Source organism: Cervus canadensis, chromosome 4, assembly GCF_019320065.1.
Source record: "Cervus canadensis isolate Bull #8, Minnesota chromosome 4, ASM1932006v1, whole genome shotgun sequence".
NCBI lineage: Eukaryota > Metazoa > Chordata > Mammalia > Artiodactyla > Cervidae > Cervus > Cervus canadensis.
Genome location: NC_057389.1, coordinates 68,664,533 through 68,692,010, shown reverse-complemented (window position 1 = coordinate 68,692,010; position 27,478 = coordinate 68,664,533). Strand labels below are relative to the sequence as shown.

Genomic DNA, 27,478 nt, shown 5'->3' with positions numbered 1-27,478 from the left:
CTGGGCTTTTTTTTTTTTTTTGTACTGGGCTTTTGAGGCGACCTTGGGGAAGAGGAAGGGAAAGTCAGCATGGTGGCCTTTTCCCTGGGGCCCAACTGTGGCTCCCCAAGGTTTCAATCTGGGGACCATTAGCAGGGGCTGCTCAGGAAATCTGCTTTCATTTGCTCCACCTGGAATCTGGAGAACTGGGGAGAAGCCCTGCAGGGGTCAGATGAAAATGAGATGTAGGATGCTGAAGTCTAAAAACAGATGAATTTGGGATATTACAGATGAATCATTTAACTAATTACATTTTTACAATCAAAGCTGTTTTTGAACTATGAGGGTGCAAAGAAGCCCATGCATGCATGGTGCCTCGTGGTCCTTTTTTTGTTCACTTGATTAATCCCAAACAGTCTAACTGAGTTATTCGTTTCAAAATTGGTCCCAGGCAGAGGCCCTGTCTTCTATCCTACATTTCAGCTCAGGGCTTGTGCTGGTCTCCTGGGGCCTAGGCTGTCGATGCCCTCCATGACTGACTCTGCATGCGATGGGCAGCTCTGCCTGCCCTTCACCCCTGCCCCGGTTAGAGGATGCTTGGGGAACTGGCTGCTGCCAAGCATGAGGAGCTCTGGTTTTGGTCTCTCACCTGTCAGAGTCAGGCTGCAACTCCTGCCAGCCCTCTCTTCTCCAGTCTTCCCTCTTTCATTTCATCCTTACTGGGACTTGTTTCAGCTGCTTGATATTGATAGCCACCTTCTGTCTGGATACCACCCCCCACCCCCACACACACCCTGCCCCTGTCTCTGCCCTGTAGCCAGGGAAGCCCTTCCAATATATACATCTGTCTTCATCCCTCTGGGTGAATGGGGGCCTTCATTCAGTGTCATCCTCCTGCCTTTTCCTGCCCTTCCACAGAGTCACTGTCCACTGGCACACGGACCACACTTTGGCCCCTGCCATTTTCATTGTGCCTGTGTTGATGCTGCATGGAATGCCTACCTACCTTGTCCCCCTATCAAACTCCTACTCATCCCTCAAAACAGGCTCCAACTGTCCCTCTTCTGTGAGGCCTCCCCTGTCCCAGGAGGAGTTCGCTCCTCCTTCCTCTGTGAGGTCCAGGGCTTTGTCTGGCTGCATTGCAGCCTTACCCACTGTGCCATAAAGATCACTGTGTGGGAAGGTCTAGAGAGCCTTCAGGGGGAAGCCGGGCCCCTCGTGCTTGCCACTGTGAGATCTGGCAAAGTGGCACGGCCACTCTAAGCTTCAGTTTTTTCAGTCCACAAAATGGGCACAAGTCGTGGTGTCCAGGGATAGGATGTACTCCGAAACTGTGAAGTGCTGCACAGATCCGATCCCTCCTGGTTTCATCCAGGCCGAGTCTCACACTGCAAATGTGGACAGAAGGGCTAAGTGCATGCCTAGGGGCAGGGGTGGGGAGGGGGTCAATGATGGCTGTGGTCTCCCTGCTTCCCTCAGCTGCTCCTGGCCAGGGAAATGGAATTAGACATTTCACCATGAGGAAGATTTCCCCCCTCTTGCCACCACCAATTTCTAAAAATTGGGGCCTGTTTTGAGGGATGAGTAGGGGTTTGACAGACATATGGATGAGGAATAGGAGAGAAGATGGAATGAAGAAATTTTCTTCTTTAAGTTAGACCTGGTTTTCTGTTTTGTTTTTTTTTAATGGAAAGCAGGAAAGGGTCCTAACAATTTGATAATGGGGGGCGGTGGTGGTGGTGTGGAATGGGGTAAGAATCCCAGGGCCGGATAGAAACAGGGATGAGAAGGAGAACATTCACTCTAAATATCTGTTTCTCTGGGTGATGAGAGGAGAAAGACCCTTCTGCCAGTGCACAGACAGTCTGAACCCTGATTTGCTGCCGTAGCCAGTTTACTGATAGGGTGGCTGGTGTGACGGAGAGTCTGCAGGCTTTGTGCTAATTCAGGCTTTGCCATGAGGGTGGGCCTGGTGTCTCAGCCAAGTCCTATCATGGACTGAGCCCAGCTTCCTCCTCTGTGCAGCAAGGCCAAGACCATCAATCTCTCAGGGTGTGAACACGGGCCAGCATGCCTCCAGCAAACACTCAGCCCATGCACTTACAGTCCTTACAGTCCCTGGCATGTTGGAAAAGCCTCTGGGGGGATGGGAGTGGACAGTCCTATAGCTCAGCCGGTAAAGAACACACCTGCCAGTGCAGAAGACCCAGGAGATGCAGGTTCCATCCCTGGGTTGGGAAGATCCCCCGGAAGAGGAAATGGCAACCCTCTCCAGTATTCTTGCTGAAAAATCCTATGGACAGAGGAGCCTGGCAGGCTATAGTCCGAAGGGTCACAAACAGTTGGTCATGACTGAGCGACTAAGCACTGGAAGGAGAGTGTCTTCCAGCTTGTCAAAGCAGCCTGCCCCTGTGGACAGGTGGTTTCAGTAAACATAGAGCCAAGTTTTCTTGGCCTCCTGCCTGGGTCAGCCTCTTGCTGTGACCTACAAGATTCTACTCCATGCAGCCCTGGAGACCCTTCCAACTCCCCCTTCTACCATTTCCTGGCCCTTGCGCACTCACTCCAGCCGTATTGGCCTTACATATACTCTGGACACACGACACTTGTTCCAGCCTCATGACCTGTGCGCTTGTTCCGCTGCCAGGAGCATTTCTCACCACCTCCCCAAACTGTGACATCTTTTCAGTTCAAATGTCATCTTCCCCGAGAGCTTTTGGATTACTTAATCCACATTATCCCACCCAGTCAGCGCTCTCATCATGCTCCCTGCTTTATTCTCTGTCTAGGACCTTTTACTGCTTTGTTGGCTTCTTCACTTTGTTTCTCCCCTCATCACTGCAGGGAGGGGCCTTGGCACTCCTGTTGGGAGCTAGTCCAAAGGCCCAGGAAACTGGCGTAGAGACGACGGCCGATGGTGTTTCTGAAGTGGGCACGCTCCCCTATTCCAGGGACTCTGCGCCACTGGCCCTCAATGGGCTTCATCATTTCTATGTGTCTCTGGCCCCACAGCCTATCACTCTCCTCATACATTCAAATACACAAATCTTAAGCTCTGGAAAATTTACTAAATACACATTTTCAAGAACTATTTAAATTGTGTTCTGAAGGCGTAAAACAAACCCAAAAGTCATTAAAGCTCAATGTTAAGAGTCTAAAAGTCCAAATACTAAAAAAAAAAAAAAAGAGGAAATGTGAGGATTTTGATGTTGTAAATAATAGATGGTGAGAATTTTTCTATGCCAAAGTCAAGGTGTAGACACTACTGAGCCTTGCATGAGGAACAAATCTTTTTGTCCTAGAGAGAAGCTACAGTTTGGAGAGGAAAGAGGAGAGTTTGTGATAAGAAACCTCCAGGAAGGCCACAGTGACCCCTAGTTGTCCCGTCCTCTCTATCTATCCGATGGTAAACTGGCTGTTGGCTACCCTCCCCATAGTTCCCCAAAAACTGCAACTGGGTCTGATTCTCTTCATGCTACCCTCATATACAACACACCTCTTGGATTTGTTGAGCAGGGCCAATTCTGCTATTTATGAGATGACAAACTCACTTTATCAACATCAATGCTGACTACTCCTCCTAAATGTAAGAGTGCTATGTCAAGGGCTCCTCTGCAGGTCCCACCTTGGAATGACAATGTCCTGAGTTTAAAATTCCCCCTGTGCTGCTCATTTCATGATGTCTGCTGTCCCTGGATCAATTGAAATTTGAAAATTCTTAAATGCCTGGTGACCTCTTGAAATTCTATACCTGCAATTTCAAGTTCTACCACCAGATGGCAGTTAGGATTACAGAAATTTTATCAAAACTACTTTCATCTGTGATTGCTTCTAATGAAAATATACCCGAAATTAAAACAAGATACATACTTACACATACATCCATAAATTTTTACTTATCATATTGGCATAGATTTAAAAGTATAATACCCTTGATTGTCCAGGGCTTTGGGAAACATGTAGCATTCATGTGCTGTTGGTGGGAATATAAATTAGCACAGTCTCCGGGAGGGCAATTTGGCAGTACACATCAAAAGCCTTAAACATGTGCAAACCCTTTGGGCCAGAAAGTCAACTTCTAGACTTTTATTTTAAGGAGATAATTATGCAAATAAGCCTAGATTTATTCCCATGATGTTGACTACAAGAGTGAAAGATTGTCAAAATAAATAATATGACTTGGAGATTGGTTAAATCAATTACATATATGGCAAAATGCTATGCAGCTATTTACTTTCTATAAAAATTTCTTAATGATGTAGGAAAGTCTCATTCTATATTAAGTGAAAAAAATAGGTCACAAAAAAGTATGTCCACTGTAATCTCATTTTTATAATAATAAAAATAAAAACAAACTTGTACACAAAAAGTATGGGAAGAACAAACACCAAAATATTGAGAGGACTTATCTGTGGGTGGTAGGATTACAGATAATTGCTTTTTTCTTTCTGTGCTTTTTTCTATTTTGGGAAGGTTTTTATAAAAAACATGCTTCTTTCGTCATCAGCAGAGAGCTACTCATGAATCTTTGCAGTAGAAAAGGACAGGCTGGCCTCTGTTAGGGAGACTGTGGACATGGTGACCTCAGGCCCTTTTCGGCCCACAGCCTGCCCCATGCACATACTTAGCTTCTATGCCCCTGTCCCTCTGCTGCCCCTGTTGGGTCCACATATGGACTTGGTTTCAGCTGCTCTCCTCACGGGGTGGGGAGGGGCCCCCTGGATTAACCCAGAACACGCAGTTGGCGCAATCTGCAGCGCAGCCACCCTGCTTAACTCTTTTCCTGCGCTTACTTCCCTTTAGGAAGTGACATGTTTTTAGCACAAAGGAAAAGAAAAACCTCCCTGAGGCTGGTCTTGAAGTTTACTAAATTGCAGGAAAAAGCCCCTAAAACTTTTTCTAAAACTGACCATTTTCAGGGTCTCGGTAAAACTTTTACAACTCTGAAATGCTTATTTAACCTATTGTTGGTAGCCCGCTAGAAGGTATATAAAGCTCTGCTCAAGGTAACGATGGGGGTAATCTCCTTTCCTCTCTTCCGATGTCTATGTCAGAAGCCTTTTCTGTTTCCTTCCAGTAAACTTCCTCACTGCAAAAAAAAAAAAAAGAAAAAAAAGAAATAAAGAAAGAAAACTGACTGCTCTCAAAGCCATTTTCCTTTCTAAATGCTGCCAATGTGTGTTGGTGGATAAATTTCCTAAGCCTGTCTTTCTTTGCATCAAGGATGTGTGAGGTGAGGAAGATAGAGGTATTATTGAGGGGCAGCCACCTGACATCCTACACTTGGGCTCCGTGTGTATTCTCCCATTTAAACCTTTAACTCTGTTGATGTGATTTTCCCAGGTTCCAAGTACCCCAGTTCGCCCAGCTGAGCCAGGATGGGACTTGGGTCAGACAGATTCAAAGCCTGTGAATAGTCAGCACATGAGGTGCCTCTCGGGCAGACAGGCCCCTTGCGCTGCAGAGGTCACCTTACCCCTGGGTGACCACATGGAACCATCTGTAAGCAGAGCCCAGGCTGGGAGCCAGGGCCTCTATCAGCTGAGAGGTCCGAATTTCAGCCTAAAACACATGGACCCCTGAGCCTGCAGAATTCCCTTCCAACCTCCCCCCGCCCACATGGGTCTGCTTCCCTCCTATGGGGGGAAGCCAGGCAGGGTGTCACCTTCACCCTGGGGGCCCACCAAAGGGACAGCCTCTGAGGCCTGCTGGAACAAGGGTGCTCAGAAGCACACAGCTGGGTGAGCTGACTGGCTCCCTGCGCTGGAGGCATGAACACCTTGAACTCAGCAGCAAGCAAGGCCAGCCCACCCAGGGAAGATGCCCAGATCTGTGTGGAATGGTGCATGCATGCTAAGTCACTTCAGCTTGTCCGACTCTTTGTGATCGCGTGAACTGCAGCCTGCCAGGCTCCTCTGTCCATGGGATCCTTCAGGCAAGAATACCGGAGTGGGTTGCCATTTCCTCCTCCAGGGGATCTTCCTGACCCAGGGATCCAACCTGTGTCTCTCATGTTTCCTGTATTGGCAGGCGGGTTCTTTATCACTAGTGCCACATGGGAAGTCCGAAGGGAGGAGGTGCATGCAAACTGGGGCTGGGTGACCTCAGGAAAAGAAGCAACGCAGCCCTGGGGTAACCATGGGTGTGATACCAGCTTCTCACCCGGCCCAGTCTGCTCGGCGCTGCCCAGAGACAAGGAACCTAAGGGGCCAAGGGCACAGGCTGCCAGCATTGCCTGCAAACAGGCAGTGGGGAAGGCTTGCTGGGCTCTAACCTGCTTCCTTTCCAGAAAGTTCCCAACTTCATACCGGGTGAACACATCCCTCCTTTGGCCTCCCCATCTGAAATTCACAGACCCTATCTCTGACCTGGGCTCAGCACCAAAAACCTCACACACTATATACTTAGTTGCTCAGTCGTGTCCAATTCTGGCACCCCATAGACAGTAGCCCGGCAGACTCCTCTGTTCATGGGGATTCTCCAGGCAAGAATACTGGAGTGGGTTACCATGCCTTCCTCCGGGGGATCTTCCCAACCCAGGAATCAAACCCAGGTCTCCTCCATTGCAGGCAGATTCTTTACCAGCTGAGCTTCCAGGGAAGCCCCAGACCCCAGGCTTAATTTCCTGCCAGCCCTATAACAGCCCCACTCACTTGGCCACCGTTTATTGTGATCTCACTTTACCTAATCCCAGCTCTCTTCTTCACATGGAAGGAAACAGATTCTTAGTGCTGCTGGGGGGCTTGCCCCTGCTTCACAGTAGTGAGTGGGATTCAATTCCCAGCTGCCGAACTCTGTAGGGGGACTCTGGCCCGTCACCCACAGAGCCTGCTGACCACCCCCACAGCCTGCTCCATCCTGGGAGGAAGGGCAGGGATGGTGGCAGAGGGAATTGAGGCTCTATGGGGGGTAGACTGGACCCTCTGGCAGCTGGTGTAGAGCTCACTGCCCCTTACCCGGGCTAAATGACTCCCACAGTCAGCCAGCAGCCTCTCTGATGCTCACAGCCAGGGAGAAAGAACCTCTGGGTGTCATGCGCTCAGAGGAGACAGTAATGGGGGAAGCGCCACCACTCACTCCCCTGGAGCTTCCCTGGTGGCTCAGTGGTAAAGAATCTGCCTGCCAATGCAGGAGACATGGGTTTGATCCCTGGTCCGGGAAGGTCCCACATGCCTCGGAGCACTTAAGCCCATGTGCCACATTACTGAGTCTGTGCTCTAGACTCCGGGAACCACAACGATTGAGCCTGCGTGCAGCAGCTACTGAAACCCGCAGGCCCTAGAGCCTGTGCTCCTTAACAAGAGAGGTCACCACAGTGAGAAGCCTGCACATGTCAACAAAGAGTAGCCCCCGCTCTTCACAACCAGAGAAAAGCCCGCGAAGCAACGAAGATCCAGCACAGCCAAAAAAAAAAAAAAAAAGGAAAAGAGAAGTAACCCTGGAGTGTAAAACGTAACAAGGTCATGCCAGGAGTGGTTCTGTTGGACACTTTCCAGAGCTCCTGGGCTAGCGAAGTGGGTAGGCCCAAGACATGAAGGGGAAACATTCTAGCAAAAGCTTCTAGTTCCCCAAGACCCTAGCTGCCATGTCTGGGAATGTGAGGCCTGACTCCTTCCTCCCTCGTCAAGAAAAGCTGCTGGGGAGGTGGTGGCGCCCTGACCCGCTGTGTGCTCCAGTGGGATGAGGGTGGATCATGGCTGGCTTCACATTTCATTCTTAACCCACGTAGAGCTGGGTGTTTCTAATCTGAGGGTCCAGGCTGCTTGCTGCTGGGGGAGCTGCCCTGGCCAGCCAGGAGGTTCCAAACTCCACTCCAGACTTCGAATGGACCACTCCAGACATGAGGGAAATGCCCCCTAAATTTCCACCAAGTTTGTAGGCTAGGTTTGTGACACATTTTTGCAGCTATCACCTCCTCTGTCTTAATTAATCCCAGCTCCAATGCTGTAAGGGAGGCTTTGAATCACCCCGGGTCACACAGCAGGAAACTGAAGCTCACAGAGGGCCAGAGTCTTCCCCAAGGTCATCCATATATGAGACAGCAGTGTTGGAACCCATGCTCAGGTCTCCCTGATGCCTGGGGCTGGAGTGCCCTCCACAGCCTCCTTGAAAGGTGACTCCTGCAAGACTGGGGGATCCACCTTCTGCCCCTGAATCTATGGACATTTACCCTTCCTGCATCCTCCTGGCCTGAGGCACAGAACAAAAGCGTCTCCCGACAGGATGGTCCTGTTGTACTCCCCTTCACTGGGCTCACCCCCTGCTCTTTCTTTATCAGGACTTCTGGAAGCTGCTGTCACGGGCCGGACCAGACAGCGGCACAGCCTCATGTCACCATGCTTCTGCTGTGGCGCTCACTCGGCCCAGGCTGGGGTCGTCCGTTCCAGGTATAATCTAGCTTTTAGGTTTAACTGTAAAAGATCTGAGAAGTAATACACCAAAGAGGCCAAATGGGAACCAATCAGTCTCCGGTTTGGAGTTGTGACAGCAGATGGGGAGCTGGGACAGGGAGTCTCCTGTTCCCTGGGAAGAGGACGACATCCAAGCCTGTGGGGGAGCACTCACTCCACGGTCAAGGCCTGGACCCTGGGCTCAGGGCTGACACTCTGGCTGGGAAGAGCAGTGTTGGGTGGTCTCAGCATGCCCATGAGACTCTTGAAGGCTATTTGATATGTCTGCAGGGCCGCTGGAGGGGCAGACGGTTCCTGCCAGGCCAGGGCCTTGCAGACCTGCACATTTTGTATCTCCACAGAACTAACGCTAATCCATCCACAGACAGACTGCGGCCTCTGAGGAGCAGAGGTGGAGGTGGGGAGGAGGGGGTGCAGACAGTTAAATAAAGGCACAGAGGAAGAAGATTGGCTAGAGAGTAAAGGGCAAAGAGAGAGAAAAAAATAAATGGCAAATTACCGGGTAGCCATCTCGTCCCGATTGCCCCTGTGGTAATTAATATGTCGTTAATAATTAGGCCTTCAGTAGAAAAACCATATGGCAACACTTAGAACTCAATCAGGGCCCCAGATCCCGCCACCCCTGTGTCTGCGGAGTTTGCAGCAGAGGCTGCTGATGGACTCCTTCAAGGGGGAATGCAAGGCTGCAGCGGGCCTGGGGGATGGAGCACCTAGTCCCCACCTCATTGACCTGGCTGGAGGGGTCGCCGGGGCACACACCACAGTGTCTTCCTCACGTCAGCCAAGGCACATGGCAAGGACCTTGTGGAGTTCTAGGGGGTGGCGTCCTAGCTACCACGGACAATGCTCCTTCATGGGCCTCACAGGTTTCCTGTCTGTTCCTGGGAATGGGGTGACCCGAGGAAGACAGCCTTTGGAAGTCAGAGGTATGGGGACACGTTGACTGCTATCGGATGCTTCTCTGACCCCATGTGCTTGCAGTAGTGGCTGCCCAGACACTGGACCACACATCGGCCTCCACTTCAGGTCGCCGTGGGAGCTACGGAGCCACCTTCCAGAATCCCATGGGGTCTTTGCCATGTGCAGTTTGAGAATTCTGCATTTGTTTAATTCACTTAGTCATTTTACAGCCAAGTTACAAAACACAAACATACACACAACAAGACAAATTCGCTCCATAGCCCTCTGCGTTCTGCACTTTGGCGAGTTCACACAGGCTAGCCTCCACATGACAGGAATGACTCAACTGTGTAAAACTGCTTCTGGCCCATAAATCTACACATTCCAGCTTTCTTTCTCATCGGGGTGCTGCTACATGCACCAAGACGTTCAGATTCTGAAGGGTGCGGATTGGGAAATGAATCATGGTTAAGTGGAAGTAAAAATGAAGCTGCTCATCTGAAAGGAATTCCTTTAGAAGGTTAATTTTGGCTCAAGCAGACCGTCATTGTGTTTCTTGAATGAATTCATTGGGATTTATCAGGCTCTGAAAAACTGCCAAGATGAATCAAAGGTGGACTTGTCATGGGTCTTGGAGAAGGAATGGGATTTCTGGGGCTGCTGTGGATCCAGTAGCCACCCCCTCCCTCACACCCTTCTTCAACTCAGCGCCCTTACTGGCCAGCTGTACTCTCGAGGTCTCTGCTGCCTAGCCAAGAGAGTCAAATATTTTGGCAAAGAAGGAAAACAGACCCCAGAATCTAGTGGTTAAGCCCCACTTATTCTTGACATAATTGCCTGACTCCAGAGTCCTTTCTGCCAAAGCACGTGAGATGAAAATATTTACGCAGATCAACTGCTGCAGAAGGGTTAGGAAATACAAGGCATGGTGCTTGCGCTTCTGTGTATCAAGTTAAAAAATTTGAGCCAGAGATTTTGATGAGGAGCAGCCAGGCTCGTGCCAGCTCTCTTGGAAGGAAAATGGTCACAGGATCCTTCACTGGGCAAGTCAAGCACATGGAATCCTGTGCTTGCATTCATCTACAAATGCCAAAAGAACATGTCCTCTGGCTGAGACTGAATATTTTTTTTAAGAATACACCTCTCTAATCAAATATTCTTTTCATAGAAGTGCTACAACAGAGAAACAACAGGGAAAACAAAATATCTTATCTTTCAGGAGCAGAGAACATAATCCAGGACACTTACAGGAGGACCTGCAAAACACAAGCAGAGAAGCCACAGTAAGTATCAAAGGGAGAGAGGGTCCCCTCATCCCGGCCAGCCCCTTCCTTGCACAGCTCCTGGTCACCCCTCTTTGCAAGGCTCTGATGTTGTCGTCAGCCCCAAAGTCAAGTGTCAGGGCAGAGGGAGCACCTCTGTCCTTGGAGGGACTGGATGGGCATGTGTGTGGTTATGACAATCCAGGAAGTTTTGGTTCGTGCATTCATGACATGAGGCTGCTGTTGCTTCCTGCTTGGGGCACACCCATGTTGGGCTTTGGCAGGCAGGGTAGGAATCAGATCTGTTCCTTCTTGAAGAATACATTTTGGAGCTCAATGGGGGTTGGTTCATTTCTGTGGAAAGGGAAATACTTGAGAAAGGAAACATTTTGGGCAGAGGGGAGAATACTCCTAAGAGGCATTGGACATGTGCTTGTGTGGCTGAGCGGATGTGTAAGGAGGTAGAGGGGGCCCATAGCCCAGCTCTGAGGTTAGCGGTGCTGAGCCTGGCTGTGTGTATGGAAATTTGAAGGTGGCCAGTCTAGAAGCACAGGTGGCAGCTTCAGTAAGGCTGGTGCAGCAAGCTGAGACTTGCCCCATGGAGAACATGCAGGTGTTCCTCACCTTAGAGTGTACAAACCACATTGCACATCCATGACAGCATTTGACCTACTCAGTAATCTTTGAGGTATGACAAACATGCCCATGTGGCAGATGACAACACAGAGGCTCAGAGAGAAAGAAGTGACTTGTCTAAGGACACATTGTTGGTTAGGGATGGAACTTACGCCTGGAGGAAGTCTCCCGACTCTGAGATCCTACACATATTCCACTAAAAACCACAGTGCTGCCAAACCAGTCACTCGTCTGCTTGCTCCTCTCCAAGCCCAGACCTCAGCCTGGAGGGTGAGGCCAGAACACAGAGGCGGCCCTCGGCAGTCAGCCACCCCCACATTTTGATGGATCAGCGTTGGGTGCAGGTAGTGGGACCAGGGGTGAAAGAGGCCAAGATCTCTGACTCACAGAATTTTCCTCGGATGGATTGATACTTGAGAAAACAACGATACAGGAAGGAAGCACAAGAAGTTCCCAGCACATCATGAGAGACCAGAGCCAGATTGGGCTGACTTGGGACGGGAGGCGAGGCTGAGTCCAGAGGGTGAGGCATGGTTATCTGGCAGAGGAAGAGGGAGCAAAAAGCTCCAAACACACCAAGTCATTGGGCATCGAGGGTTCAGGCGAAGCCGAGCAGGCTGCGGGAGGCGGAGACCTGGGGAGAGGCAAGTCAGCCAGACCACAGTGTCTTGTTCCCATGTCATCATCTGGGGGTGGGGGGCGTGATCTGAGGACAGTGGGGCCACTGAAGGCTTCTGCACAGAGGAGTGATTCCAGGGGTGAAAGTGGGCTTGAGGATGTGTTGCAGTTGTCCCCCTGTAGGTGACAGTGGCCTGGACTTGGGGACTGGCAGAGGAGATGAAGAAAAGTGAGTCGATGGACTTGCCAGTGAGGACAGACAGAACTTGGTCATGGATTTAATGGTGGAGGGTGAGTGAAGAGGTGATGGGATAGAGGAAGGAGAGAGATGAGATGAAGATTTTTTGCTTCAAAAATTGATGCATGAGGTGCTAATGTCTGAGAATGTAACCTGATGGGGGTGCGTTCTGTGCATACCCTAAGTCTAGACTAGGGGCAGGGTGGTTGTTGGCCATGTGGACATCTGTACTGCTGGTATCTCACTTTCAGACAACTGCCCCACCCCGTTTTACCACAAAGAGAAAAGCCACCAGATGGACTCACTATCACCTTCTGATGCCACACGCACACACCTGCCCGCACCTTCACCTGCACCTGGCCCACTCCATGTTCGGTTAACTCTGATAGAAGACATGTTCACATGGTGAGGTATGGGGACATCATTCTGGCTTATATGTGAGTTAACCTGGATTTTCTGCTAACTAAAACATCCTATTTATGGCCAATCAAAGTACACTGTACCTCTGCTTTAATTATTAAAGAAAAGGATGCATTGACCAGAAGTAAAGACTGTTCATGTTAAAAATAAAGAGCAAATGCATCCCTTCCTGGAATGCCAATGCTGGTACTCTTTTGATAAGACAGCTTCCCAGGTGCCAAGGCCATACTGACTCATCAGGTACCTGATGAATTGTTTTATTTTTAAACATTGAAAGAATGTATCCCTGATTTGTTTGAAGTTCTTTGTTCTTTTTTTAAAAACACAACATGATTATATTTGAATATACAACCAAAATACAAAACACTATAGTAAACCGATGGAAATGCATTGCATGAAAATAGCTAACATCCCTAGTTATGAGTTCTTAGAAACCAGTAACAAAGACACTGATATACCAAGGAAAATGAAAAAAAAAAAATAAAAGAAGAAAATGAAATAACACAAGTGACTAGTAAGGATTAAGCACATATGAAGATTACTGAGCTGAATGAAAACAGAAGAAAAGCAATTTCTTTGTAATATCACATTGCCAAAGATTAAAAATATGACATTTGTGCAGTTTCAGGAAACATACCTATATAAACACTGGGGGATAAGACTGATGAAGTCCCAACTATATATATATAGTAGGGAAAAATATATTATAATTTAATTATATAATTTATAATTCTAAGTTCAAACTCAGTCCAAATTCTGAGTGTGCACTCAAAATTATAAAATTTGGGTATCCTTAGTCCTAGCAGTTTCAATTTATTGAAATTATTTCTACAAATTAGTCAGATAAATTTAATCTATATAAACCATGTTTACCACATAGAAAATTTGTAGCTAATATACATACCCCCAAAATGACATGCATATTAATTTATCAATAAATCCAAAAGGATGTGCACAAGATTTCATTAATAGTAGATAACACAGATAGAGGTGGCAGAATTAGAGGAGGAAAAAAGCCATTTAATAAGTAAAATATTACACTTCACAAATTGCCATATCCTTTGAAAGCTTGAAAAAGATGATTTTTTATGAATTAATTTTTAATTTCCCTGTGATGAGTTAAAAATTTAAATATATGCAGTTACAGGAGCATTGAAATGAAGCCTAGAAATTACACCATCCTGAGCAGTATAACAATATCTCCATCATTCAAGCTCCTGAGATATAGTCCAATGGCAGCAATAAAACAGTCAGCTTGCCTGGTTACTATTCTCTCCAGTATCACCCTTTAGGTCACTTTCAAACTTGAGCCTTCTCAGCCTGTTTTTCTGATCTACAGGGAGTGTCTATTGCAACACATTGATGAGGAATCTCCATACTTTATGAAGACTGTCTTTGGCTTTACTGAATATGGTGGTAGAAGCAATGGCATCAGCTTTCCTATTTAGTCAAAACAATCATTATCACCAAGTGGGTTCTCCTGGGCCCAGAGGTGGGAGTGAAGAACACTTGGAATGAGGAATACTGCATCAGGTCTGGTGGTACCAATTGCTGAGATTAGAAACAAAGAAGACAAAAGCATATTTTCTTGGAACTGTCATCTCCCTGTGGTTTACAGTTGAGCTTTATACATTAAGGAACTCCAAAGGGAGAAGAATGTTCCTGATGATGACAGATATCCTCAAGTTATTTAGGTCTTTCTTTCACCATGTTCACCTCAAATCCCATCTTCTCCCTTCTTTCTGTGGATAATCAAGTACTCTTGTTTCACCGTGTACAATTCTCTGCTGCACTAGTATCTAAGTCACAGGCTCTTCAGGATCACTCAAAAACTATTCATAACAGTCACTGGGAGTACAGAGTTGGATACAATAGCCCAACACTTCCAAGATGTCAATAGGTAATGAAGAAGACAGGCACACAAAATGATTGTATCTTTAAAACACCCACTGTTGTTTATATGTTGCTTTAAAAATTCTAAAGGCAGAAAATAGCAGCAGTCCCTTCTTTTCTGATCTATTAATAAACAGTAAAATTTTGCTATGTTTTTCCAGACAACTTTCTATTCAATAATTCACATTTGCATTTTTAGATTGTCATGTAGCAATAGACAAATATATAAACAATGCATTAGTATTTTACTTATGCATGTGCAAAAATTTTTAAAAGAATACTAAAATAATCACCATTATAGTTAACACTAATGAGTTAGCATTACTTAACTCTATTATCAGGTTAGAATAAACACATTCTTCAGGAATAGTAACCACTAATATTGCAAACTAAAAAACCCGAGGCATATGGACACACCTCAATGCATACATTTAGTTGACATTTGTACAAAAATGACAATTGAAAAAATCATCTTGGGACTTCCCTGGTAGCTCAGTGGCTACAAATAAGCTCTCATTACAATTGTTCTTTTAATGGAGGTTCTTTGTTCAGACATGACAGAAAAGTGTGCTGAAAACCATGCTTCTCTGAGGTAGTCTCTCAGAATTATCTGGGAGGCTGGCTTCCAGGCTACCGTCCTCACTTTGGCTCAAATAAACTCTTTTCTATTCCTTTTATAGACTTGTTTACTGATTATTTTTGTGGACAACTCAGAGGAGCTGACCCATCTCCTCTTTCCTGGGACCCTGCTGCCCCCACGCTCCCCCAGTCACTGTCAAGCCTGACTTTCAAGCACATCCTTCCCCACAGATCTGAACATGAGAAACCACCCTTCACTGCATGTCCGCCTTTGTTCCTGCCCCAGCTCCTCTCTCCCTCACAGATGCACTGCTAGAAAGAGGGGTCTCCTCTCACTCACCTTCCATTCACCTTGTAACCCTCCGATTTGGATTTCATTCCTATTTCTCCATCAAAATGGCATTCACCAAATTTCCAAGAACCTCCTCCAATCAATAATCCTGACAAGGATTTCTTCTCCTTGAACTTATCTTCTACCTCCTTCTAGAAGCGCTCTCCTTCTTTGGCTTCCAAGATGACATGTCCTTCCACCTCCTTGACTGTTCAGCTGACTCAGTCTCCTCTCCCAGCCAACATGCTGAGGCTCCTCAAGGTTCAAGGCTAAGCTTTCTTTTCTTCAGTTCTCTGCTCATCAGTCTCCTCTCTCCATCTTCCCCAAACAGCTCTTTCACACTCATGGCTACACTAGATGGAAGTCTACCAAGTGTATATCTCCAGTGCTGACCATACCTCAAAGTCCAGGCTCCCTTTTTGAGCTGCTTGCTTGATTTCCCCTTGGATAATCCCATGATTCCTTAAACCAGAATGCGCAGTCATGCTCATGATTTTCTGCCCTCAAACATGGTCCTCTCCAGCTCCTGAACTCAGCGGATGTCATCCCTTCCTTCCCAGCTGGTGAACAGGAAAATGAGGAGTCCTCCTTGACATGATCTATTTGGTACATTGCCTGTTTGTTGCTCTGGAGCTCATCCACTTGGGTCTCTCCCCAGTACCACAACCTCATCCATGTTACCAGCATCTCCTGACTGTTGCAATAGCTTCTTCTCCCACCTCCCACTTCACTCATCCCACAGACATTCACTGAGTGCCCACCGTTTCAGACACTCCTCTGGTAAAGTGGGATACAGCAGTGAAAGTGACAAGCATCCCTGTCCTAAGGAGCATCCCTGCTAGTGAGGGGACAGCTGAGATACAATAATCAATGGTACATCACCTGGAAGAGGACAGTGTCATGGAAAGAGAAAAGCAGTGGGACAGGGTATTTCTCCAGGAAGAGAAGTACAGCAGCACGTTTGCACAATGGAAGTCCTCAGCAGGAAGGGAAGACCTGACGTGTTGGAGAAAGGGGGATTCCTGGAACGATGCCCTTGAGGAGGCAAGAGGGACTGGGACTGGCACAGCTGTGGTGGCAGCCTGGACAGTCCACCTGTGGAGATGGGCAGGGGGGGAGAGCGTGCATGTGTGTGGCCGTGCAGGTGGGATTTGTGGAAGTTCTCTCCCAACTGCCCCAACTGTGCCAGTGAAGGAGGAACTGAGGCCGTGAGTCACGAGTGAGGATTAAGTGGCTGAGGGTGTGAGGGGCTTCTATGAGGTTATCAAGATGCCCAGGAGTTCACCTAGAAGTGGTGTTGGAAAGAGGACTGGAGACCCAGGACCTGAAATCCAGTAGCTGTGAAAGTGATGTGCCTGGGATCAGAGGCAGCCTCAAATATGTAGACCTCATGTTCTCCAGTCTCCATTCAGAGGCTAGATGCAAATCTGATCAGGGCCCGTCCCTCCACTCCTCACTTTCCCATTGTCCTTAAGACAGAGGCTCAAATCCAAAGCCCTGTCCTCGCTGGGGGCTGCCCATGCCTCTTCACCTGAGCCCGTCGAACTACTGGCATGAGAGCTGTTATTAATAGAAGGTGGTGGGCAGGCTAGTGGTTATTGGGACTAAGTCAAGTTGGATTCATACTGCTGCATGAATCAGGATAAATTCCAAAAGGATCAAAGATTTACAAGCTTCAAAAAAAAAATCATAAAAATCCTAAAGAAAAATGTGGGGAAATTTCTTTCTAACCACGGAGAGGAGCAAGCTTTCCCAAGTACAGTTCATAATTTAGAAGCTATGCCATAAAGTCAGATCCAACCATATAAAAGCAAAAATGTCTACAAGGCAGAAAGTCAAAAGCCAGAGTGGAAACATTTCCAACTCATGTCACAAAGGCTGGATAGTTGGGTATAAAAGTATTCCTAAAAATCAACTCTAAAAATATCAATAACCTAACAGAAAAATGGTCAAAAGATATGAACAGAGAGTACACAGAAAATACAGCCCTTAAGTATATGAAACAAGAAATCTTTATTCTCAATAAAAGAAATGAAAGTTAAAACTATATCATATCAGATGAGAAAAAGTGAAAAAATCTGATGGCTTATTATGTCAAGGGAAATGAGGACAGCCACCTCACACATTGGTTGAGAGGATAAATTGGTACATTCTCTGCAGATGGTGACTGCAGCCTTGAAATTAAAAGACACCTACTCCTTGGAAGAAAAGTTATGACCAACATAGACAGCATATTAAAAAGCAGAGACATTACTTCACCAACAAAGGTCCATCTAGTCAAAGCTATGGTTTTTCCAGTAGTCATGTATGGATGTGAGAGTTGGACTATAAAGAAAGGTGAGTGCTGAAGAATTGATGCTTTTGAACTGCAGTGTTGGAGAAGACTCTTGAGAGTCCCTTGGACTGCAAGGAGATCCAACCAGTCCATCCTAAAGGAGATAGGTCCTGGGTGTTCATTGGAAGGACTGATGCTGAAGCTGAAACTCCAATACTTTGGCTACCTGATGCGAAGAGCTGACTCATTGGAAAATACCCTGATGCTGGGAAAGATTGAGGGCAGGAGGAGGGGACGACAGAGGATGAGATGGTTGGATGGCATCATCGACTCAATGGACATGGGTTTGGGTGGACTCTGGGAGTTGGTGATGGACAGGGCGGCCTGATGTGCTGTGGTTCATGGAGTCTCAAAGACTCAGACACGACTGAGCGACTGAACTGAACTGAACTGCAGAGAATGAGTTGGCAGTACTAATTAAGATGTAAAATTTTTGTACCAGTTGCTACAATGATCCTCCTAGAAATGAATTCCATAAATATATAAACATATGTATAAGATGATAGGTGTATAAGAATACTCACTGCAGAAGTGGTTGAGATAGTAAAGACATGAGAAACAGCACAAGTGGAATGGCTTAAAGAAATGATGGAAAGTAATTAGCCTCCAACTAATAAAAATAAATAAAAAAAAAGAAATGATAGGATGATTATGAAAGTGGGATACTAAGCAGCTTTGAAAAAGACTAAAGTAATTCTGTATGTTCTGACATGGTATATTGTTACATTTTTTTAAAACGGCATGTAACATTATATTAATAGGTAGCCATTTATACTAAAAAAATTGGTAGACTTTTGTTTGTGTAAATGTGGAACATCTCCATGTGGTCAGGAGAATTTGGTCATCAAGTTGCTTCCGGGTAGGGGAATAGTTGGGAGAAAAGGAGAGGCGGCGAGAGACATCTTTTCACCACGGACTCTCTGATGCCATTGGATATACATGTGTAGCTCCCAAGTCACACAAAGCAATAACTTTAACTTAAAAATGGCTGGATTCAGCTCTTGTGTTTTTGTCTGGTTCTCCAGCTTTTGCTGCCTTTCCTCACACTCACTCCTAAGCAACCTTCAATGAAGCTCAGACTGTGATGATCATTCTGAGGGCCTGGGCGCCTGAGATCGGAGCCTGTGGCCTGGCGTAAGGTGCAGCTCAGGAGATGAAGGAGGAGCTGCAAGAGTGACCATCACTATTAAAGACCTCAACAGCTCTTTGCATACTTAAGGGCTGTATTTTCTGTGTATTCTCTCTTCATGTCTTTTGACCATTTTTCTATTAGATTATTGATGTTTTCAGAGTTGATTTGTAAGAATACTTTTGTATCCAACTACACAGGCTGGAGACTATAAAACTCTCAGAGGAAAACATAGGCAGAACACTCTCTGACATTAATCGCAGCAAGATCTTTTTCAATTCATCTCCCAGAAAAATGGAAATAAGAGAAAAAAATAAACAAATAGGACCTACTTAAACTCAAAAGCTTTTGCTCAGCAAAGGAAATAATAAACAAAATGAAAAGACAACACACAGGCTGGGAGAAAATATTTGCAAATGATGCAGCTGACAAGGGATTAGTCTCCAGAATTTACAAACAGCTCATCATCAAAACAAACAACCCAATCAAAAATAGGCAGAAGACCTAAATAGACATTTCTCCAAAGAAGACATACAGATGGCCAATATGCATATAAAAGAAGTTCAACATTTCTCTAGTTATTAGAGAAATGCAAATCAAAACTACAATGAGATATCACCTCACACTGGTCAGAATAGCTATGATAAAATAAAAAAAAAATCCACAAACAATAAATGCTGGAGAGGGTGTGGAGAGAAGGGAACCCTCCCACACTGCTTGGTGGAGATGTAATTTGGTATAGTCACTATGGAGAACAGTGTGGAGGCTCCTAAAAGCTAGAGCTACCATAAGATCCAGCAATCCCACTTCTGGGCATACATACAGAAAAGGCCACGGTCCAAAAGGATACATGCACCCTAATGTTTATTGCAGCACAGTTTACAATGGGCTTCCCTGGTGGCTTAGATGGTAAAGAATCTGCCTATAGTGCGGGAGACCTGGGTTCGATCCCTGGGTTGGGAAGATCCTCTGGAGGAGGGCATGGCAACCCACTCCAGTACTCTTGTCTGGCGAATCCCCATGGACAGAGGAGCCTGGAAGGCTACAGTCCATGGGGTCACAAAGAATCGGACATGACTGAGCGACTAAGCACAGCACAAGACATGGAGGGAACCTAAATGTCCATCAACAGAGGAATGGATAAAGAAGATATATACAACTGAATATTACTCAGCCATTATAAAGAATGAGACAATGCCATTTGTAGCAACATGGATGAACCTAGAGACTGTCATATTGAGTGAAGTAAGTCAGACAGGGACGGAGAAATATCGTATGCTATCCTTTATATGTGGAATCTATAAAGAAATGATACAGATGAACTTATCCTTAAAACAGAAATACTCACAGACTTAGAGAACAAACTTGCTAAGTGGGAAGAATGGGGGAAGGGATGGTCAGGGAGTTTGGGATAACATGCACACACTGCTATATTTAGGATGGATGACCAGCAGGGTCCTGCTGGGTAGCACAGGGCGCTCTGTGCAATGTTATGTGGCAGGCTGGATGGGAGGGGAGTTTGGGAGAGAATGGATACATGTATATGCATGGCTGAGTCTCTATGCTGCCCACCCGAAACTATCACCACATTGTTAATTGGCTATACTTTGATATAAAACAAAAGCTTAAAAATGAATTCTCTCAAAAATAAGAAAAAAAAAGAAAAAGTATCCATCAGTCACTTAGGGCTTATCATGCTCTGAGAACTCCACTATCTCCTTTCCTCAAACATCTCATTTAACCCCTGCTGCCACTACACTTGCACATTTTACAGGTGAAAAAACTGAGGCTCAGAAAGGTTATTATACCTTGGTCATGGCCTGCTGGAACCCAGCATGATCCAGGCAGCCTGACTTCAAGTCTAACAAAGGGCAAACTATTTCAGCAGAAAGAGCTCTTACATTCACCGAATGTCCCCTGAGGTCCCTGAGAGGGTGTGTGGCATGTCTGAAGTCACTTAGCTAGTGCGGAGCAGTTCAGGCTGGAAGCAGAGCTGTGGGACCCCAAACCCACAGCACCTCCCACCATCCCCAGAAGAGTGGCCAGGGTGGAAATGGCAGCATTCCAGAGACCGGTCCCATCACTGGTGGGACAGGACACATCTAGCCCAGCTGAAGTGAAGTGAAGTGAAAGCCACTCAGTGGTGTCCCGCTCTTTGTGACCCCATGGACTATACAGTCCATGGAATTCTCCAGGCCAGAATACTGGAGTGGGTAGCTTTTCCCTTCTCCAGGGGATCTTCCCAACCCAGGGATCGAACCCAGGTCTCCTGCACTGCAGGCGGATTCTTTACCAGCTGAGCCACAAGGGAAGCCCAGAAATACTGGAGTGGGCAGCCCATCCCGTCTCCAAGGGATCTTCTTGACCCAGGAATCTAACTGGGTCTCCTGCATTGCAGAAGGATTCTTTACCATCTGAATTATCAGGGAAACCCTCTAGCCAGCTGAGAGACTTTAAACACACCATCACCTCTCATGAGCCCTTCTGGCACCACATCACCAGTCACCATCACTCAGCACTGGCACTAGCATTACAACCTCATTCTTCTGGGCACCTCAATCCCACCAACCAGCGCGTAGTCGCTCAGTTGTGTCTGACTCTCTTTGACCCCATGGACTGTAGCCCACCAGACTCCTCTGTCCATGGAATTCTCCAGGCAAGAATACTGGAGTGGGTTGCCATGTCCTCCTCCAGGGAATCGTCCCCATCCAGGGACTGAACCCAGGCCTCCTGCATTGCAGGCAGATTCTTTACCATCTGAGCCACCAGGGAAACCCAGAGGGGCTTTTAAAAATGCTCACCCCTTCCCAGGGCTTCCCATTCACATGGAATAACAACAGTTAGACTCTCAGGAGACTCAGCACGCCGGTGCGGCCCTGGCACTTGCTCTATCACGCTTAGCTACGCACTGGGTCTCACTTGTCTCTCAGTTCACCGAGGACCCAGCTCTCTTCAGCCCCAGGACATTCACGCCTGCCTTCACAACCGTGAAACTGAAGACATCTCCTCACCTTTGGCTCGTGTTTCCATCACAGCTGCCTGCTATTTTCTTCCAAGCCCTTATCACAGTCTTTACTCCTGAAATCCACTTATGTTTGTTTTGTTTATTGTCTGTCAGCCCCACCAGCAAGGCAGCTCCCTGAGAGCTGGGACTCTGTGTATCTGGCTTCCCACCATTTCCCTGAGGCCTAGAACAGGGCCTGGCAGACACAAGCACTTTGTAAATACATGCTGAATGGATGAGAGGGGAGAAGGTCAGGAGAGCTGAGCCCTCGACTCCTGACTTCATTGTATAGTCAATCGTGATATCTAAGGTTGGGAATGGTTCCATGACTCCCCAAGATACCCAAATCCAAGGATGCTCAAATCCCTTGTATAAAATAGTTATAGTTGCATATAACCTACGCAATCCTCTTGTATATTTGACAGCATTTCTAGATTACTTGTCAAACCTCACACAATGTAAACACAGTGTAAATACTATGTAAATAGTTGCTGACGCACAGGAAATTCAAGTTTTGCCTTTTGAAACCTTCTGGAAATTAAAATTCTGATACGTGGTTGGTTAACTCCATGGAGGGCAAACTGTACAGGATTTGTGCAGTGGCTGCCAGCAGCCTCTGGAGATGGACTTGCTGGCCAGTCAAGAGTCACATGTGGGGTGGAAGGCTTGGCTCGGGCTGTCCAGGGGCTTCCCTGCTTAGAAAGTGAGGCTGGCTGCAGGGTCTCCAGGAGGCCATGAGGTGGTCCGGCCAGGGCCTGGCCCCACTCTGCACACAGTTTTCAAGTATGTGTTTCAGGCATTGGCTGAACGCTTTATTTGCTACTGGGAATGTGGGAGCAATTAACGGGAGCCAGATAATGTGGGGAATAAAATGGGTCTGAGGGAGCAGAGGGTTCAATGGTTTTGGAGCCTCTTTAACTGAACCAATACAGCCGGACAGGGACAAGGTTTCCCAGAGGGGGAGCCAAGTCTTCTCATACCTTGGGGTTAGAAGGGTTCAGGAACTGCTCTTTAACAGCCAAGCAGAGGTGGGCAGAGGGCTTGGGGCCTACAATGCCTACCTACCTAGAGCTCTTAGCCCTTCTGGGGATGATTATTTCCTGAGTGTTACCCAAAGGCTGTATTTCCAGAAAAGCAAACTGGGAAGAATTCCCACAGTCTGGCACGTACGTGGCCTGCACACTTGGAGGTGGGGCTGGCCTTAGTGCATAAGGCTGCTGGGGTCACTGTCCCTGCTCACAACCCACACCTGCCCCTCTGGCCTGTGCCTGGACTACTGACTCCCACTCTGCCCAACAGGCTCTGGCTCCTATCCAGCCCTCTGCCTCTTCCCACTCAGAAGCTCGGGTTACAGGGCCTGGCTCTTTACTCTTGGAAGCCCACTGACCCATGAGGAAATGACCTTCAGCCATGCTTCTCTGGGGCTTTCCCCAGGGGAGCAGAGTGGTCCAAGGCTTTTGAACCGAGTTTGCAGGTAGATGAAATGAGGCTTGGACACTGGCAAATCCAGAGCCAGTACTGAGTCAGCAAGCCAAGCACTTAGGTCAGGCCTCAGGCCCTGGATTTAATCAGGCCACTACTGCCAGGGAGTGTGGAGGCCTTAGAACTTGGCTCTCCAGCTCATGAGCTCTAGACCTTGAACCAAGTCTGCTTGGGAGAAACATGGGGAGTAACAATTCCTGCTTCTCTGGACTGCTAGGAGGACTGAGTAAGATACTGTGTGTACATAAAGTACCCAGGACAACAGTGGCACAGAGGAGGCACCAAAACCCAATGCTGGCTGCAATTACATTACCGCATTCTTTCTCTTTCTAACACACATAGGCATTCTATGAAGACACACACGCAGACACACAGAAAGAAGAGAAACACAGATGGTGGTTTTCCATTGTTTGGCTCATGTTGCCGAACAAACACTGACTGCACAACAGGTTTGAAGAGTCTCGTTTTGAAACGGCACCTGAGATGGGTCTCCAGCATTTTGGCATGGAGGTTTGCTCTGGCAATCACCCTATTCAGACTCTGTGCAGGAAAGGCAGTCATGCGAATTAGAAGTCTAAGTGAAAAGTAAACTCATCGGATTAAAGAAAAAAAGAAACTAGTCTTCAGTTCAGTTCAGTCGCTCAGTCATGTCTGACTCTTTGCAACCCCATGGACTGCAGCACACCAGGCTTCCCTGTCCATCACCAACTCCTAGAGCTTAATCAAACTCAGGTCCATCGAGTCAGTGATGCCATCCAACCATCTCATCCTCTGTCGTCCCCTTCTCCTCCCGCCTTCAATCTTTCCCAGCATCAGGGTATTTTCCAATGAGTTGGTTCTTCACATCAGGTGGCCAAAGTATTGGAGTTTCAGCTTTAGCATCAGTCCTTCCAATGAATATTCAGGACTCAGTTCCTTTAGGAATGACTGGTTGGATCTCCTTGCAGTCCAAGGGACTCTCAAGAGTCTTCTCCAACACCACAGTTCAAAAGCATCAATTCTTTGGCACTCAGCTTTTTTTATAGTCCAACTCTCACATCCATACATGACTACTAGAAAACCATAGCTATGACTAGATGGACCTTTGCTGGTAAAGTAATGATACTGCTTTTTAATATGCTGTCTAGGTTGGTCATAACTTTTCTTCCAAGGAGCAAGCGTCTGAATTTCATGGCTGCAGTCACCATCTGCAGTGATTTTGGAGCTTCAAAATATAAAGTTTGTCACTTTATTTCCCCATTTATATAAAATATAAAGTTTATATTTATATAAAACATAAAATGTGACAAAACATAAAGTTTGTCATATTGTTTCCCCATCTATTTGCCATGAAGTGATGGGACTGGATGCCATGATCTTTGTTTTCTGAATGTTGAGTTTTAAGCCAACTTTTTCACTCTCCTCTTTCACTTTCATCAAGAGGCTCTTTAGTTCTTCGCTTTCTGCCATAAGGGTGGTGCCATCTGCATATCTGAGGTTATTGATATATCTGCCAGCAGTCTTGATTCCAGCTTGTGCTTCATCCAGCCCAGCATTTCACATGATGTACTCTGCATATAAGTTAAATAAGCAGGGTGACAATATACAGCCTTGATGTACTCCTTTCCCAATTTGGAACCAGTCCATTGTTCCATGTCCAGTTCTAACTGTTGCTTCTTGACCTGCATATAGATTTCTCAGGAAGCAGATCAGGTGGTCTGGTATTCCCATCTCTTTAAGAATTTTCCACAGTTTGTTGTGATCTACACAGTCAAAGGCTTTGGTGTAGTCAATAAAGCAAAATTTTCCTTATCCTTCATATTTTAAAAAAACAGAATGTGTCTTTTTTTTTTTCATTTATTTTTATTAGTTGGAGGCTAATTAATTTACAATATTGTAGTGGTTTTTGCCATACATTGACATGAATCAGCCATGGATTTACATGTGTTCCCCATCCTGAACCCCCCTCCCACCACCCTCCCCATCCCATCCCTCTGGGTCATCCCAGTGCACCAGCCCCGAGCACTTGTCTCATGCATCCAACCTGGACTGGCGATCTGTTTCACACTTGATAATATACATGTTTCAATGCTGTTCTCTCAGGTCATCCCACCCTCGCCTTCTCCCATAGTGTCCAAAAGTCTGTTCTATACATCTGTGTCTCTTTTTCTGTCTTGCATATAGGGTTATCATTATCATCTTTCTAAATCCCGTATATATGCATTAGTATTCTGTATTGGTCTTTATCTTTCTGGCTTACTTCACTCTGTATAATGAGCTCCAGTTTCATCCATCTCATTAGAACTGATTCAAATGTATTCCTTTTAATGGCTGAGTAATATTCCATTGTGTATATGTACCACAGCTTTCTTATCCATTCGTCTGCTGATGGGCATCTAGGTTGCTTCCATGTCCTGGCTATTATAAACAGTGCTGTGATGAACACTGGGCTACATGTGTCTCTTTCAGTTCTGGTTTCCTTGGCGTGTATGTGCAGGAGTGGGATTGCTGGGCCATATGGCAGTTCTATTTCCAGTTTTTTAAGGAATCTCCAAACTGTTCTCCATAGTGGCTGTACTAGTTTTCATTCCCACCAACAGTGTAAGAGGGTTCCCTTTCCGCCACACTCTCCCCAGCATTTATTGCTTGTAGACTTTTGGATAGCAACCATTCTGACTGGCAGAATGTGTCTTTTAAAAATAATTTTATGTATGTATGTATTTATTTTTATTTTTGGTTGTGCTGGGTCTTCATTGCTCTGAGGAGTTTTCTCTAGATGCAGCAAGCAGGGGCTACTCTCTAGTTGTGGTGTGTGGGCTTCTCATTGAGGTGGAGCACAGGCTCTAGCGCGAATGGGGTTCAGCAGTTGTGGCTCCCAGGCTTTAGACACAGGCCCAATAGTTGTGGTGCACAGGCTTAGTTGCTCTGTGGCATGTGGGATCTTCCTGGATCAGGGATCACACCCAAGTCTCCTGCATTGGCAGAATGATTCTTCCTGCTGAGCCACTGGGGAAGCCCTACCTTTCATTTTTGAAAGACAGTTTTGCTGGACATAAGCTTCTAGGTTGATGGGTTTTTTTTTAGTCATTTGAATAGGTCAGGTCATCCCATTGCCTTCTAGCCTCTACTATTTCTGGTGGGAAGTCAGGGTTTTAATGTTATTGAAGTTCTCTTGTATGGATGAGTCATTTCTCTCTTGCTGCTTTCAAGACTCCCTCTTTGACCTTCAGTATTTTGCTGTAATATGTCTGGGTCTGTTTCTTAGATCTACAGAAAAATCTATTTATGTTTAGTATAATTTCTTAGAAGGTAGGACTTATGTGTATCAATTTACTACTTAATTTCTATATGTCTTATATCTTTTTTTTTGCCTGCATGATGCAGCATGTGGGGTCTTAATTTTTCGCAAGGGATTGAACCTGGGTCCGCTGCAGGGGGTGTGGGTTTGATCCCTGGTTGAGGAACTAAGATCCCATATGCCACACAGTGCAGTGAAAAATGAAAAAAAAAATTATATTGTCTTTCATATTTATCTGTTATCACATTGAAACTCTTTAATTCTGTGTGTGGATTTAAATTACTGTCTAATGTCCCTTAATTTTAGACTTAAGGAATCCCTTTAATATTTCTTGTACAGCAGACTGCTAGTGATGAATTCTCTTCATTTTTGCTTTCCTGGGCATGTCTTATTTTCTCTTTCACTTTACAAGAATAGCTTTTCTTGTTATAGAGCTCTTTGTTGACAATTTTTTCTTTTTTCCCATCACTTCGATTATGTCATACCAACTACCTTTTGACTTTTGTGGTTTCTGATAAGAAATCAGCTATTAATCTTATCAAGGATTCCGTTTCTGTGATGAGTCATTGTTCTTTCACTGCTTTTAAGATTCTTTCTTTCATGTGTGTATGGAGAAAGCACTCTTCCTTAGACAGGATCATCTCAATTGATGTATCTTCAAGTTTGCTGGTTCTTCTGCCAGCCCAAATCTACTTTTGAGCCCCATTAGTGAATTAATCATTTTAGTATTGTACTTTACAGCTTCAGAATTTCTATTTTGTTCCTTTAAAAATACTTTCTTTATATTGATAAATTTGGCAGTACATACTTTTTATAGTTTCTTTTAATTATTTAGACATGATTTCATTTAGTTCTTTGAAAATATTTGTAATAGCCATTATAAAATCTTTGTCTAGTAAGTTCATCTGGGCTTACTCACTGACAGTTTAACTGCTTTTTTCCCCTTTTCCCCCTCCTTGCCACACTTTCTTATATCTTTGTGTG

The 27,478-nt window shown here is 46.0% G+C and overlaps 1 protein-coding gene across 2 annotated transcripts in view; it reads right to left on the bottom strand.

Moving 5' to 3' along the window:
• COL23A1 (collagen type XXIII alpha 1 chain) overlaps nt 1-27,478 on the bottom strand; it is a 376,188-nt gene that overhangs the window by 37,232 nt on the left and 311,478 nt on the right. For both annotated transcript variants that reach the window (XM_043465726.1, XM_043465727.1), the window contains exons 4-5: nt 10,539-10,546; nt 8,890-8,916 (exon numbers count right to left, since the gene is read on the bottom strand). In XM_043465726.1, the coding sequence (XP_043321661.1) occupies nt 8,890-8,916; nt 10,539-10,546 (35 nt within the window). The remainder of the gene's footprint in view (nt 1-8,889; nt 8,917-10,538; nt 10,547-27,478) is intronic.